Source organism: Neltuma alba, unplaced genomic scaffold, assembly GCF_004799145.2.
Source record: "Neltuma alba isolate B1F8T4 unplaced genomic scaffold, ASM479914v2 tig00005686_pilon, whole genome shotgun sequence".
NCBI lineage: Eukaryota > Viridiplantae > Streptophyta > Magnoliopsida > Fabales > Fabaceae > Neltuma > Neltuma alba.
This window is the reverse complement of record NW_021634198.1, coordinates 70,786-86,400: the sequence shown is the minus strand read 5'-3', so window position 1 is coordinate 86,400 and position 15,615 is coordinate 70,786. Positions and strand designations below refer to the sequence as shown.

The 15,615-nt window shown below is 38.7% G+C and overlaps 2 protein-coding genes across 2 annotated transcripts; one reads left to right on the top strand and one right to left on the bottom strand.

The window, feature by feature from the left end:
• Positions 1 to 437: 437 nt before the first annotated feature.
• LOC114748358 (thioredoxin H2) lies at positions 438 to 1,545 on the top strand. The gene is made up of 3 exons (XM_028936733.1): positions 438 to 649; positions 753 to 875; positions 1,187 to 1,545. The coding sequence occupies exons 1-3, from the start codon at positions 542 to 544 to the stop codon at positions 1,325 to 1,327; spliced, it is 372 nt and encodes a 123-aa protein (XP_028792566.1). The 5' UTR covers positions 438 to 541; the 3' UTR covers positions 1,328 to 1,545.
• Positions 1,546 to 1,786: 241 nt separating this feature from the next.
• On the bottom strand, positions 1,787 to 4,089 carry LOC114748354 (dnaJ homolog subfamily B member 5). Its single transcript, XM_028936731.1, has 2 exons — positions 3,497 to 4,089; positions 1,787 to 2,468 (listed from the first exon to the last, which is right to left on the bottom strand). The coding sequence occupies exons 1-2, from the start codon at positions 3,895 to 3,897 to the stop codon at positions 2,021 to 2,023; spliced, it is 849 nt and encodes a 282-aa protein (XP_028792564.1). The 5' UTR covers positions 3,898 to 4,089; the 3' UTR covers positions 1,787 to 2,020.
• Between the last annotated feature and the right edge of the window lie 11,526 nt (positions 4,090 to 15,615).

Genomic DNA, 15,615 nt, shown 5'->3' with positions numbered 1-15,615 from the left:
CTCAATATGAACTCCTCCTTTTATGCTCATCGGTTCTTTCCCCTTTCTTTTATAATTGTGCGCGTTCGATTGTGGAATAGAAAGACGTAAAATCTGCCCCACCACTGAGCCAAAAAGCACTCATAAATTTTCTCAACCTTATCCTACGGTATACAATATATACTGCTGAGTACTTTAAAAGTCTATAGGGGGCAAAATTGAATTTGAGTCCAAAATATAAAAGAAACTCCCCAGCGTGAAAATGATTGATACGTGTGTGTATTATAGGTATATAGCAGATGCGTATGTTACTAAATATGTGCATAAATTCGCTCAGAGGGTCAATTTTACAGCCTGCCACTTACTAGAATCTGATGCTGTTCAAGGAAGCAATATGGCAGCTTCCCCACAGCTTTGTAGTCCTATATATATGGCTTTCCAACCAGCAAAACATATCCAAACCAGTTGCTCTTCAACCTTAATTTCTCATACAACCTCTGGTTTTGGATCATAAGTTCTTGCTCAGAAGAAGAAAGCAGCATTAAGAACCAACTTTCTGGACATGGGATATCTTAGCGGATCCTTACAGTCATCATCAAACATCCTAAGCTTCCATTCCACTGCCAAATGGAATGCTCACCTTAATGCCTCCAAAGTAACCAACAAGCTGGTATGTTGTCTGATAGTTATACTCTTTAAAATCAGCGGCGCCATTAACTATGTTTGATCTTCTTGACGATTGATTCTGATGAGATATTTGTTGTTTGCCAAAGATGGTGATTGATTTCAATGCTAGATGGTGTAAACCCTGCAAATCCATGGACCCGGTCATCCAAGATTATGCTGCAAGATACACAGATGTGGAGTTCATCAAGATTGATGTGGACGACTTAATGGTACCTACCATCCGTTCTCTTTCAATAAAATTTGTGCCACTGTACTTTCCTTTCATTATAATAAATGATATTCACCACTACCTGTAATTAATTCTTTACCAAAACTTACCTAGGCTAAGAAAGAAATAATAGACTAAACCAGTATGGATAGATATATAAGCATGTCAAAATACTTTTCAACGGGACCGCTTCTGGCATGCTTATATTTTTTTATCTACATGTAGCACTGTAGACTAGGTCTGTGCAACTGAAGAAAAATCTTGGATCATACAATGGACTAATTATCTGAATTCCATATATAAATGAAACAGGAGGTGTCTGAAGCATTCCAAGTTCAGACGTTGCCGACATTCTTACTGATTAAGAAAGGCAAGGTTGCTGCAAGAGTGACAGGTGTAAGGAAGGAGGAGCTGCAAAAGTTGATTGAGAACCACAGGAGAGTAATTGTGTGACCATGCCCTGAGAAGTCTCAAGGCTCTCCAACATCTATCTACTATGACCATTTACAACGGAGCAATACCAGCAACCTAAGATAACTAAATAAGTTGGTGCGATTGTTTGCTTTATTGTTTAACATGTGTCGGTGCCTATATTTATTTATATATCATATAAATGGGCAGTGATACACCTGGCCCATCTTTTCATAATAAACCACACGTTCATTGGATTCTTTAGTGATGTTGATATATTACCGTCCCCCCCCCCCCCAAAACACCCCCAAAAACCCAAAAAAAAAAAAAAAAGAAGGGAAAAGGAAACACAAAAAGAAAGAAGAAAAAGAAGAAACATTCAGAAGAGAATGAAAAGGCAATATCATCCAGGCAAGTCGATCAAGCGAAAGCAATATGCACAGATTCTCCCCATCTTTGAATATTTAATACATTTCTTTACTTTCTCCAGAGCGGCCGACAAGAAACAATAATAATATATTATATTGATAAGAACAAAACTTGAGTCTCGAAGAAGCAAACACTAATTCCCAGAGCAATAACATGCTGCGGAAAAGGCAGCAGATATGCTTGATTTATTTGTTCTATGCACAATTTTCATATCTAACTGTGGAATTACATATTTACAGTGTTAACTAACCTTTCATGCCACTCAGTGTTAATGGAGAGACACAACCATTAGAAAACAGACTGAAATTAGTTATCAGCGTCACTCAGAATCCTTTTCAGTTCATACTTTTGTTGTGTGGTCAGCCTTGAAGGAAACATAACATCAAACTTAATTCTTAGTTTCCCCTTCTTGCCTGGTTCCTTTGAAACGGGCATCCCTTCATTTGGGACCACCAGCTCGTAGCCTGGTTCAACAATATCCTTGACTTGAATTGTAAGGTCTCTTCCATCCAATGTTTTCAGGTTCAGAGTCTTTCCAACGAGAGCCTCAAGAAGTAATATCTTCTGGATGATAACCAAATCATTTCCTTCTCTCTTGAAAAATGCATGAGGTTTCTCGTCGACCACAAAGATTAGATCTGCTGGTGCACATCCTGGTTCTTGGTGGCCTTTCCCAGGAAAAGTTATTTTTGTGCCCTTCTTCCAGCCAGGTTTAATATCAATCTTTAAGATTTCTTCAATAGTGTTCAACTTACTGCAAAAAAAAAAAAAGAAGAAGAAAAAAGGAAAAAAAAACAGGAAAGGAAGCCTTGTAAAGCCTCTTTACAAGAATAGAAAAAGAAACAGAAGATATGGTTTGGGTGTATGGAGGGGAAAAACTTAAAGATTTAGTCATTTCAGTATTTGCCATTATTATGGTGTGGAAGAACAATCTTTGAAACAGACAAACAGATAATAATATGCTGAATTCAACGTGATCTAATATGTTTTCACCGAAAAGTTGTATAATAAATATCAAAGGAACTTGTCGTCATGTTCATATTGATTCAGATAATCAGTTTGGTTAGTAAATAACTAAATACGCCCAAAACTCAAGTGAAGAATCTGGGATTATTATAAACCCAACAACAAATTCATGCAACTTTGACTTCATTTGTTACTCTAAACATACACATCAGGAGAGCCAGCGGCTCAACACAAATCCCAAAGGCAATTAAGTGACATAAGACCTTCCTCTGTCCACATGTCCATTCACGTGTATGCATGCAAGTGTGAACAAGTGTGCGTGATCAGTGCCAATTCAGCATCTCTGGTTGTGATTCGTTTTTTATGATGTTAGTGTAAGGCCAAAGACGAAAAACGCCAAAACAGCATCGTGGAGCGTAGTAACGATATTTAAAAAACGTCGGCAAGGAACTGGGACGGAATAGAGTTAGTAGTTGTAATCTCGGTTAAAAAAAAAAAGTTGTAATCAAGATGATTAGCTGACAATTTCTTTTCCTAAAAGCTGAACGTCAGGTCCTCCTCAGTAACTAAATGATCATTAAGTTGAAAAAAAAAAACGGCGTGATTCAATTTTGACCGTTTAATTTCTTTTGATACACCACAATTTGCTTCTTCGTTTCTAGCCCATACAGTAGAATTTCTAAGACTTTCAGTCTCCAGAGTGAATGAGTAAATGCACAAACAAATCCACAACCAAAGCAGATTAGTGCAGAGCTTATAAGAACAAAATTCGAAGTACCAAAAATGCATGAAAGAGAAATGGAAGATACTAATTACCCAAATTCATCAGGAACGTTCCTCGAGACTTTCATCTTCCTTTTGCAACCTCTGTAAAGTTCCTCGAGGCTAAAAGCCAATTTACTCTCAATCGCCCCCACCTTCTTGTCCTTCTGGCTCCCAGTTTCCCCATTCTTACCGTCTTTCCTATCAACCCGACTAGAATTGAGTGGATAGTGACCGTAAAAATCATAGATCTGACGCTTCTTGGGGTCGCTGAGAACATCATAAGCCTCAGATATCTGCTTGAATTTAGCCTCAGCGTCCTCTTTGTTGACAGATTGTTGCTGATTCTTATCTGGATGCCATTTCATGGCCAATCTCTTGTACGCCTTCTTGAGTTCCTCATCCGTCGCATTACGATTCACCTTGAGGATCTTGTAGTAGTCACCAGCTACCATCCTCGCCAATCTCAAACAGAATTGAGTGGAAATATCTGCCAAATTCGGATTGAAGATGAAGAAACTTTGATCCTGCTTTTGCCGGAGTCTCTGGGTTGAGTCCGCGAGTGGAGGGTGAGTCCAACAGAGAGAAGTTTTGTATATGTGAAGGAGGAGAGAGAGGAAGGAAAGCAAACGCGTGAGAGAAGCAGAAATTTCGCGCAAGGCACTTCCCAGAGAGACTGTTAAGAAGAGAAGGTTAAGAATGACCATTTAAATTTTAAATATTAAATAAAATAAAAAGTATGTGCTACTATAAAAAATAGTGAATAACATTTTAACGAATTGTATTAAATTAGATATTTTATAAATGATGATTTGAAATAATTATTACTTAAGAATTATTTCTAACCGAATAATATGTCAAAGTTCATTTCAATTTTTAAATAAAAAATTGGAAAAAAAATCTCATCAAGATTGGACGTCCAGGTTTTTTTTTTTTGACCGGCGGACGTCCAGGTTGATTCATATTAAAGTGGGAAGAAGACATGAACATACTCTCCCCAGATGTGCCAATCCCCATTTAGGATCTCAAAAAATAGCCTAACTCTTATCAATGTGAAATATGATACCCTTCTGGTCTTAAATATAAGACTCTTTTTATAGTATAAATTACACTACAATAAGAATTTTATATTTAAGACCGGAGAAGTAATTAGTTTGAGACTAAATTTTGCAGTGAAATAACCTAAATATACTTAATTTAAAATATGAAAAAGGAAAAAAAAAACAAAACGACAATAACAATTTAATAGGCAGTGTGACAACTAATTCCACAAAATCTCTTGCTGAATATCACTGAGTACAGTTAAGTTCATTTTTCAAAAAATAATTTTAAAATATTGAATAAGAACTTTACAGTAATTAAATCATTCCAAGTGATGTTTTGAGATTCCCAATATTTTGATGATTCTTACATGTCTGTCTCCCCTATTAATTAATTAAAAAATAATAATCTGGAATGGTTTAGCAAATATTGTAATGTCATGATGGTATTTAAAATTGATTATTTAAGTAAGTAAAGAAAGAAGGTGACATTAATAAGGTGAAATGGGGAGGAAAGTGCAAAATAGGGGGCGAGATATGTGGGTGGACAGAATAGAGTTGTAAAGTTATGGTGGGTGAGATTTAATTATACAGAAGGAGAACATGGGTTTGAGTTGGAGAAAGTGGTCATGAGGCCAAATCCCATTAGCTGCTCACTATACTAACAAGAAACCCCCAAACCCCAATTTGGCTCTTTCTCCTCCTCCTTCACTTTACACCCTAATATTCTTCCATCTTTTCTTCATTGACTTCAACCTACCATACCCACATAAATCCATATGCTCTATTCTTGTTTTTGTACTGTTATACTTATGCAAACCAACAGAATTGAGTTTAGCAAAAAAGGCTAATTCCTTATGACATGACAAATCAAGTTTAAACTCTAGCTTGAAAAGAGGTGCTCAACAGTACCTCAAATATGATTGTCTCCAGTAGAAGAATATTTGCATTAGGGGAAAAAAATTACACTTGTGCACTTCAACTTACTCAAATTCCCAATCACATGTCTTAGGGCATGTTTGGGATCACGTTTGGAAGCCCAAACGTGCATCCCAACTGGAGAAGTAACAGGCAGGTTGAAAAATGATGTTTGGATTCATGTTTTGTGTATCTGACTTCTGTTACCAAAATATACTTATGTAATAAGCTCAAAGAAGCTGCTTTTACTCAATCTGACTTCTGTAAAAGTCAGATTGAGTAAAAATTATTTCCGCCACCATTATCTCAAACACACCCTTAAAAGCTTAAATTATTGTTTGTGTGTGTATATATATATATATATTAATATTTCATAAAGTATTACTTTATTGTATATTTTAATTTTGTATGATTCAAAATTCAAGGATGAAGCATGTCTAGTGCAAATTAATACATGATTTAAGATGTCAACATGTGAATATGATAGGGTCAATAGTCAAAGAATTCAAAGTCAAGAATAAGCAATGATGTCTAAAAGCATGACAGTGATACGCTTACAAATGAAATATTTGTATTAATACGCCATGAAGAATAAATGCAAATTAATACATGGTATAATATGTCAGCATATAAATATAAAAGAACATTTATTACTTAAAGCAACAGCTATATATAAGGAAAAAGAATAATCGCTTTTAAGAAATCATATCAACAAAACAACAGGAACGGACTTTGAAGAAAGGTAAAAGAAATGGAGATATTGTTACATGGAAAATGTACTTTTATGTTTTAGCTTATCTTAAACCCAGCAAGTTTGTTTGGTTGAAAAAAACAAGTACAATCAGTATCCTAAAATATTTTAAAGATACATTCAACATTTTAAAATATTTAAAAAATGCAATTTTGCCAGTAGTGGGCAACTCTGTTCAATGTAATTGACAGCTGGACATTTCTTTATTTTTAATAATGACACATATTCTATCCATTTCTTGTTCGTCTTCTGTAAATTTGTCTTGATCTTCTTAACTCCTTGGTGCTGATTTGGCGTCTCGCTAATGCTCTCCAATGAAAAAAGTCTATGAAAAAGCTTCTAAATGATGAACTAGATTTTCTATTTCTTCTTCATCCATATCGCCGTAGCCATCGCTACACAACTTATCGGTGGAGGCGATGCTCATACCAAACCTCAGCGACGTTTTCTTCTTCCGCACACAAGGCGGCGGTAGGAGAGGCAAGATGTTGTCGTCGTCGTCGGGGCCACCGGAGATTGAAGAGCTATAGATTTTGAGGCGAGACGCGGTGTTGTTTTTGGTGGACGCAGACCCATCAATCCAACAGTCTGGATTTTGTAATAGTCATGGTGATTTCTCTGGATTCACCATTTTCAAATGAATATAAGAAGACAAACATAAAAGTTCATGACCTTCTTCGTTTTATAAATGCCTACTGGAATCTATTAAATGCTCCTGTCTTAAAAAAGACAAATATAAGAAGGCATCAACCAAGTCAGAGGAAGAGCTCTTCATTTGAATTTGCCGACTATGGCGGATTAAGTGATAGTTCTCAATTGTTTTTATGAAAACTATTCATCATTTATAATCTGTCAACATTTTGATTTAAATCTACCACTAAGGTTTTGGCTTGTTAAGAAGATCAAGCCAAAGTCGGAGAGAAAAAAAGGGAAAGATGAAAGAGTAAGCTTTTCATCATCCTCCTGGGCCGTGGGGAGAGTTTAGTCTTAACGGATTCTTCTTCAGGGGTGGCATTTTACAAAATATGTCTCATTATTGAAAAGAAGAAGAAGAAGGAATATCCATGTCTCAGTTGCATTAAACGGAGTTACATGCTCTGTTAACTTGAGGTATAATAGCTCCCCTTTTATTATATTGCGGGTAAAATTATATTCTTAAATACTACTCCTTCCCTTATTATAAGGTCTTTTTAACTAAATTACATGATTTAAGAAAACAGTTATAATTAGTTAAAAACAATTAATATGTAACATATATGATTTTTTTCCAAATATATCCTTATATATAAATGATTAGATGTGAAAGAGTAATAGTAAAATAAAAAAAAGAATGTATTAAATGCATTCAACTAGGAATAAAATAGGTAATAATGTATTAAATATTTAGAGAAACTCAAAAGGAATCTTATAAAAGAAAATAAACCTATTCAAAAAATTTGATCTTATAATAAGGAATGGAAGGAGTAGCTTAGGATGTGAGATACAACTTTGAAAATAGTTCAAGATGATTTTTATGTTTTCATAAAAAGGACGTGGGTTTTGCCGCAAAAAATAATTAGGAAAATTTAACGGCTATGTCATTTTTGTTTTGTTTTTACAAGTTCATGAGTATTTTTACACATTCAAATGGTGATACATGCATTTTGAGTAAAAGTTCGTGGGGACCTTCACTTTTTTATTTATTATGATCGAGAAAATTTCTTGAACATTTTCAAGGGCAATAAATGTAGACAAAGACGTTAGGAAAGAATAAATCTCCTCAAAGAATTCTCTGTCCTACTTTTATTTGTGATTTCATTGACTGATTTATTGTTTTTCAAACGGCTTACAGTAGCCCGTTATTTATTTATTTATTTATTTTTTTGAGTAGGCAAACGGAGCTTGCAAGTAGGGATTGAACCCTGATAGCGGCTACCAACAGGTGGCTATCATGCCATTGCGCCACACATATGCTGAGATTAGCTCCTTATTTTTAATTATGCGTGTTACTCTTCAGCTGTCATTATTTCTGTTAGTCACCTATTAATTCCACCAGGTGATATTTTTCACTATCAATTCAATTATTTATTATTAATAAGTAATCGAATTGAAATTCATGTGAAAACTCGTCATTCGATACATTAATTTATTATTATTATTATGATTTAGGATAATTATAGTTAAGGTTAATTACCATTTTTTTTTTGGTAAATATACGAACTTTGGTTCACTAAGTTATGAAGATTAGCCACTTCTACTAGACTGAACTTCATTAGTAATTATGATAGATATGCAGTGAAAGATTGATATATGTACCCCATGAGATTAGAGATTATTATTCTCTCCTGACGCCATCCCATAGGATAGGATTACATTACCCAAGTCATTTGGAGGACTTGGCTTGAGAAGATTAGCTGCTGTCAACTCCGCTTGTGGAACGAAATTAGCCTGGAGACTGATCACGGGAGAAAAAGGTCTCTGGGCTGAGGTATTGAGTCAGAAACATATGCTTCATAATGAAGGCAACTTCGTTGCTGCAATTCCTGGCCTCCTGGGGACTCAAAACATATGGAAGTTTATTTGCCAGCAAAAAGAAGTCATTGACAAAAGTTCTTTTTGGCAACTTAGAAATGGAAAGTCAATTAATTTCTTCAATGATTATTGGTTATTTCCTGGACAGAAAAATCAAAGATTTATGTTTAAGAAGTCTGTCTGTGGAAGAAAATGGAAGTGTGGTTGCGGATTGGGTAATCTATGGCTCTTGGGACTTCCAAAAGTTAAAGACAGCGGTTAATAAGGAAGTTTTGCACAGGCTGTATAGTGCGTTACCTCCGTTTCAGTCAGCAAGGGATAATTTATTGTCTTGGAAAACTTCCAATACAGGAAACTTCAGTATAAAGAGTGCCTGTTTTCTGATTGAAGAGAACCCAATTCCTCTTTAGAATCATACTTTCAAACTTATCTGGAAATGGGGAGGAGCAGAGAGGATTCAGGTGTTTACTCGGAGAATTTTTAATGAAAGGTTACCTACAAATCGCTGGAGGAGTAAATGGGCTCAATGCTGTCCCCGCCGCTGAAAAAGTGGATTGCGCTGAATCTACAGGAAAATTTGAACCATGATGGAAATGCTAATTGGAATCTGCCATGGGGAGTCACGGTGTGGAACTTATGGCTGTGGAGAAATGCGGCTGTTCTTTATGATAATTTTCCGTAGCCTTCTAACCCAGCAACTCCGATTACTAATAGCTGGAGGAGTTTTGTTAATATTCCTGATCGGATGAAGCATGATATTGCAGCAAAGTCTTCAAAAATCTCAAACTCTTGGTCTCTCCCTTCTGAAGGTTGGGTGAAAGTAAATGTTGATGGGGCTGTGGCAAAGCACTCTAGCAAAGCCGGGTAGAGCGGTGTTGTTAGAGATCACTATGGCAACTGGATTGTTGGCCTCTCTCTTGATACGTGGTATTACTAGAAATTACTAGCACGTGCCTCTTAGCTGTCATTCTGTTAGACGAAATAGAATATTGTAACAGATTCAGTTCTTACTTTTACCATATAAGTACAGTTACTATGATACAAGAGGATTATTGAATAAGAAAATCCAGTTCCGTCTCTCTCTCTCTCTCTCTCTTCCTATTTCTTCTCTATCGGCCTGTACCAATTTGGTATCAGAGCCGTGTCTCTGGCAATGGCTCCGGAGACCCGATCAAGCGACCGCTTCCATGATTTAGAACAACGCCTCGAGTTGAATGCAGCGGTGGTTGAAAATGGCCGAGCTCGTCTGGAACAACACGCAACTGATATCGCTGATTTGAAGAGCTCCATGAGCCGAATCGAAGCATGTCTGCAAGATCTAAGCGGCACCATTGCAACACTGGTTCATCAAGGTCAAGGAGACCAAAATGGCGGATCATCGAGCAGCTTTAATCGAAGTAAGCATGTGCAGTTCGGGACCTTTCACCAGGCATCTCAGTCCTATTTTCCACCGACGAAACAGAGTCGAGTTGAATTTCCCCGCTTCGATGGTTCGGACTTTCGAGGTTGGTCGTATAGATGCCGTCAGTTCTTTGCTGTGGACGGTACACCGATGGATCAACGTATCAGGCTGTTAAGCATTCATTTGGAAGGGAAGGCTCTTAAATGGCACCTCAACTTTATGAGGAGGCGTACTGAAAGTGACGTTGCTTGGGACGATTATTTCGCTCAAATGGAAGCCCGTTTCACTGAGATTAAAAACGTCAACCCTATGGTCCAACTCAAACAGTTACAGCAACTAGATTCTTCCGTCGATGAATACATAGAAGCTTTTGATGATTTGCTGACCGATGTTGATATTCCGGATGAGGTTGCGATGAACTGCTTCTTAGGAGGATTACGTACTGATATTCAATCCTGTGTGATTGCTTTTCGACCCTCTAGTTTGGCTAGTATGATGCAAATGGCAAGAATGCAAGAACGTTCACTCCGCGCGATGTATGAGGCTGCCTCTGTTTCTCGCCCATCTCCAGGGACATCGCGCGCTAATACACTTCTGCCTGTGTCTCATTTTTCAAGTGGTCGAGCAACACCTTCTAAGGCTTTAGTATCTTCTTCCCCTCCCTCTCACTCCTCTACGGGTTCGTCGGTTAAGAAACCTTCATTGACGTTGTCCAAGAAGGAAATGGAGGAGAGGCGTCGAAAAGGCCTCTGTTATTGGTGTAATGACAAATATTCTGCTTCTCACAAGTGCAAAGAATCTCAGTTAATGATGCTTGTAGTACCTGACAATGAAGAGGATGAATTCGCAGATGCGGTGGATACATTGGACTCGAATTCCTTACCGACTGCCACTGTTAACGCCGTTGAAGGAAATGAGGGGTATTCAACCTTGCGGATTGAAGGGTATATTAAGAAACAGAAGGTGATCATCCTAATTGATACGGGCAGCACGCATAACGTGGTGCATTCGTCACTAGCCAAACGGTCAAAGCTACCTGTTCAAACTGACCAGGCATTACGTGTCAACGTAGCTGGAGGGCGTCAGATTTTGGTCGATAAGTATTGTCGTTCCTTAACATGGTCCATGGCTGACTCATCCTTTGTTGATGATTTCTTGGTGATGGATCTAGGGGTCTTTGATCTAATTTTGGGAGTCCAATGGCTTAAAAAGTTGGGCCGTATTATATTGGATATGGACAAGCACTTAATTGCTTTTAATTACCAGGGCCGCTATTTTGAGATCGTTGGTATGGGTTCCTTGAAGCCCACCTTAACCGAGCAGCCCATTGATGACGGATTATTACGCAAGGCGCCCCATCTGTTTCTTGTTTATTCATACTCTATGGATTCTTCGGCTTTTCTAGCCGTTAGTAGTGCACTTTCTCTGACAAATACACAGAAGATGCAGCTGGATGCAATCCTTCGTTCTTTCCAGGACGTTTTTGAGGAACCTAAATCCCTGCCGCCACCACGAGCTTTTGATCATCAAATCCACCTTAAGCAGCCACAACCTATCAGCTGCCGTCCATACCGTTACGGTCCTATCCAGAAAGATGAAATTGAGTGTCAGGTGCAACAGATGCTTCATACGGGAATTATTCGCAGCAGTCAGAGTCCATTTGCAGCTCCAGTAGTTTTAGTTCACAAAAAAGATGGATCTTGGCGATTTTGTGTCGACTATCGACGGTTGAACGACCAAACGATTAAGCACAAGTTTCCCATTCCCCTCATTGAAGAACTTCTCAACGAATTACAGGGAGCTTGTTACTTTTCGAAACTAGACCTGCAAGCAGGGTATCATCAGATCCGAATGTACCCACCAGATATTCATAAGACGGCATTTCAAACTCATGAGGGCTTGTACGAATTTGTGGTGATGCCCTTTGGTTTGACAAACGCGCCAGCTACCTTCCAGAGCTTAATGAACTCTGTTTTTAAGGCTTACATACGGAAGTTTATTCTAGTTTTTTTTGACGATATTCTGGTCTACAGCTCTGACTGGGAGATTCATTTGCAACATTTATCTACCACGTTGACTGTCCTCCGTGAAAACAAGCTTTATGCGAAAGCCAGTAAGTGTAATTTTGGCTCAACAAGAGTCGATTATCTTGGGCATATCATTTCTGCTAAGGGTGTTGAAGCTGACCCTCAGAAAATTGCGGCAATTACATCTTGGCCCACTCCAACTACAATACGTGCATTACGGGGGTTTCTCGGCCTTGCTGGATATTACCGACGTTTTGTTAAGAATTTTGGTGTAATATGCCAACCACTGACTACCTTGTTACAGCATGATTCTAAGTTTCAGTGGAATGCCACAGCAGCCAACGCCTTTGAGGCTCTAAAACACGCCATGACCTCCCCTCCAGTGTTAGCACTTCCTAACTTCGCTGAACGATTTATCATTGAGACTGACGCTTCAGGATCAGGAATGGGAGCTGTGTTAAGTCAACGAGGCCACCCTATCGCTTTTGCAAGCAAAGGATTCAATCCTCGTGGTCGCACCATGTCAGCTTATGAAAGGGAACTTATGGCCATTGTATTTGCAGTTAAACAGTGGCGTTCTTATCTTGTGGGTCGCCCTTTTACGATTCGCACTGATCACCTTCCTCTCAAGCACTTACTGGAACAAAAATCAGTCTCATCTGATCAGCTCAAGTGGGTAAACAAGTTATGGGGATTGACGTATGACATTGAATACCGTCGGGGCAAAGAGAATTTAGCAGCTGACGCTCTCTCCCGGCAACATGATGGGTCTATCGCCGCAATCACAGCGCCCATGACTGACTTATGTGATAAGGTACAGAAGTCTTGGGCTACAGATGATCAGGTTCAACGCCTTATTGCTGAGTTGGATCGTACCCCTACGTCGCACCCTGTTTTTTCGTGGTCCAATGGATTACTCAAACGGAAGGGTCGTCTGGTTGTCGATGCTGATCGCGACCTTCGAACCGAGCTGTTGTCTTACTTCCATAGTGATGCGACTGGGGGACACTCAGGAGCGACGGCTACATATAAACGAATTTCCTTTGTTTTTCATTGGAGGGGCCTTGAACGTGATGTTCGTGAATTTGTCAGGAATTGTACAATCTGCCAGCGGTTCAAGTATGAGACAGTCGCTTCTCCAGGATTGCTTCAACCCTTACCTGTCCCAGATCATATTTGGACAGAGCTATCAATGGACTTCATTGGGGGTCTTCCGAAATCATACTCTCGGACCACCATTTTAGTGGTCGTGGATCGACTCAGTAAAGCAGCCCACTTTGTTGCCTTGAAACACCCATACACTGCTGTAGATGTTGCGCAAGTCTTTATGGACAATATAGTGAAGCTACATGGCTTCCCGAAATCTATTGTCACGGACAGGGACCCCATTTTCTGCGGGAAATTTTGGAAGGAATTATTTCGCCTTCAAGGAGTCAAGCTTCAGTTTTCTTCAGCCTACCACCCCCAGTCTGATGGTCAGACGGAGGTCTTAAACCGATGCCTTGAATGCTATTTGCGCTGTATGACCGGTGATTTCCCGAAGCAATGGGTTAAGTGGCTATCGTTGGCGGAGCTATGGTACAATACCACGTATCATTCAGCTATAGGTATGACTCCCTTTCAAGCGGTATACGGTGTTGCGCCACCCACCCATCTGCCTTACTTACCTGGTGATTCCAATAATGATATGGTTGATCGCGTTTGTCTATCCCGCGAAACGACGATTCAGCTCCTGAAGCAGCACTTATTGAAAGCTCAGAATCGAATGGTACATCAGGCTAATAAGCATCGAACTGATCGGGAGTTCTCGGTTGGGGATATGGTGTTATTAAAGTTGCATCCCTTTCGGAGGAATCTGCTGAACAATTCGTCTTTACATAAATTAGCGGCTCGGTACTTCGGTCCGTTTAAGGTGCTTAAACGAGTGGGTAAAGTTGCTTATGAGGTTGAATTGCCAAACGGGTCTTGTATCCACCCCGTGTTTCACGTTTCCTTATTGAAGCGTTCATCTCCTGTTGGCCACTCAGTCTCCCCTGTTTTACCACTAGTGGACGACGATGGGCAGATCACTGTGGAGCCTGTTGCTATTTTGGGACGTAAGATCACCAAAAAGGGTAATTTGCCGGTCACTCAAATCTTGATTCAGTGGCGCCATGCTCGACCAGAAGATGCTACGTGGGAGGACCTCTCCTTTATTCGTTCGCAATTCCCTGACTTCGACACTTCTGCGTCTCCTGCCAACACGATCCTTGTGGACAAGGATATTCTTTAGGGGGGGAGTAATTGATACGTGGTATTACTAGAAATTACTAGCACGTGCCTCTTAGCTGTCATTCTGTTAGACGAAACAGAATATTGTAACAGATTCAGTTCTTACTTTTACCATATAAGTACAGTTACTATGATACAAGAGGATTATTGAATAAGAAAATCCAGTTCCGTCTCTTTCTCTCTCTCTCTCTCTTCCTATTTCTTCTCTATCGGCCTGTACCATCTCTCTTCAAACTGGTAAATGCAGTGTCGCAGAGGCTGAAACGTGGGGCATTTTTAAGGGGTTGGCTCTAGCATGGAACTTTGGCTTCAAACAGATCATTATTGAATCTGATGCTAAGGGTGTGATAGAAAGTCCGGAGGACAAGATCTCCAATGTTTACCACAATCTCATGATTATACAGATCAGAAATTTACTGAGATACAACTGGAAAGTAGGGCTGAGATACATTACAAGAAATGGCAATGGAGTTGCTGATGTTGTAGCCAAAAAGGGAATCTCTACGTCCTCCTATTTTGATGTTTGTCCTCAAGATTCGAAGGGCATGGTGCACAAGGATAGCTTGGGATCTCGTCCCTTTCTGGCTTGGTTTCCTTTCTTTTGGGCGCAGCCCTCTTATGTACCCAAAAGACAGTTAAAGTATTTGAACTTCAAGCCCAATACCAAACCCAAGCCCAAAACATATCAATGACCAGCATTTTTGTTTTTGACCAGCAATGACCGCCGACCGGCCATTTTAAATGGTAAAAGTACTCAAGGTGTTTGGCAACCTTTAAAATCACTCTTGAAAAGTATTTTTTTGTAAAACGAGATAAACTCCTATATATATTTATTTCGTAAACTGTAAAAGCACTTTTGAAACCATGGTTTGGTTTCTATCCAAACACTCTTTTAATCCCTCACGAATTCAACTGCTGGAATATTTTTAGAATAATTTAAAATCAATTTTGACATTAAATATGTTATGTCACACATCAATTCTTTTCTCTCTTTTTTTCCCCTCATATTTTGAGCCAAGTATGGATCTTTTGTTGAAACCAAACAAACCCCCGTTTGAAAATTTTCTTTCAAGGAAAAGAAATGGAAAGGCAATAAATCCAGTGCCAATAAGGCACCCATGTCACCGATGTAACTATTATATTATGTCTTATTTTTAATATAAGAACTAGTTTGATTTTTAACTTAATTTTAAATATAAAACATAAATATAATATATTTTATTTTTTTTTATCTATTTTTTTTAAAACAATTC

What these genes read in the sequence shown, in the direction of transcription:
- LOC114748354 (XM_028936731.1), bottom strand. Translation starts at nt 3,897, where the DNA reads ATGGTAGCTGGTGACTACTACAAGATCCTCAAGGTGAATCGTAATGCG. An exon ending in AACGTTCCTGATGAATTTGG is followed by an intron (nt 2,469 to 3,496) that starts GTAATTAGTATC and finishes TTTTTTTTGCAG; the next exon opens with TAAGTTGAACACTATTGAAG.
- LOC114748358 (XM_028936733.1), top strand. Translation starts at nt 542, where the DNA reads ATGGGATATCTTAGCGGATCCTTACAGTCATCATCAAACATCCTAAGC. An exon ending in CCAAAGTAACCAACAAGCTG is followed by an intron (nt 650 to 752) that starts GTATGTTGTCTG and finishes TGTTTGCCAAAG; the next exon opens with ATGGTGATTGATTTCAATGC. An exon ending in TTGATGTGGACGACTTAATG is followed by an intron (nt 876 to 1,186) that starts GTACCTACCATC and finishes TAAATGAAACAG; the next exon opens with GAGGTGTCTGAAGCATTCCA.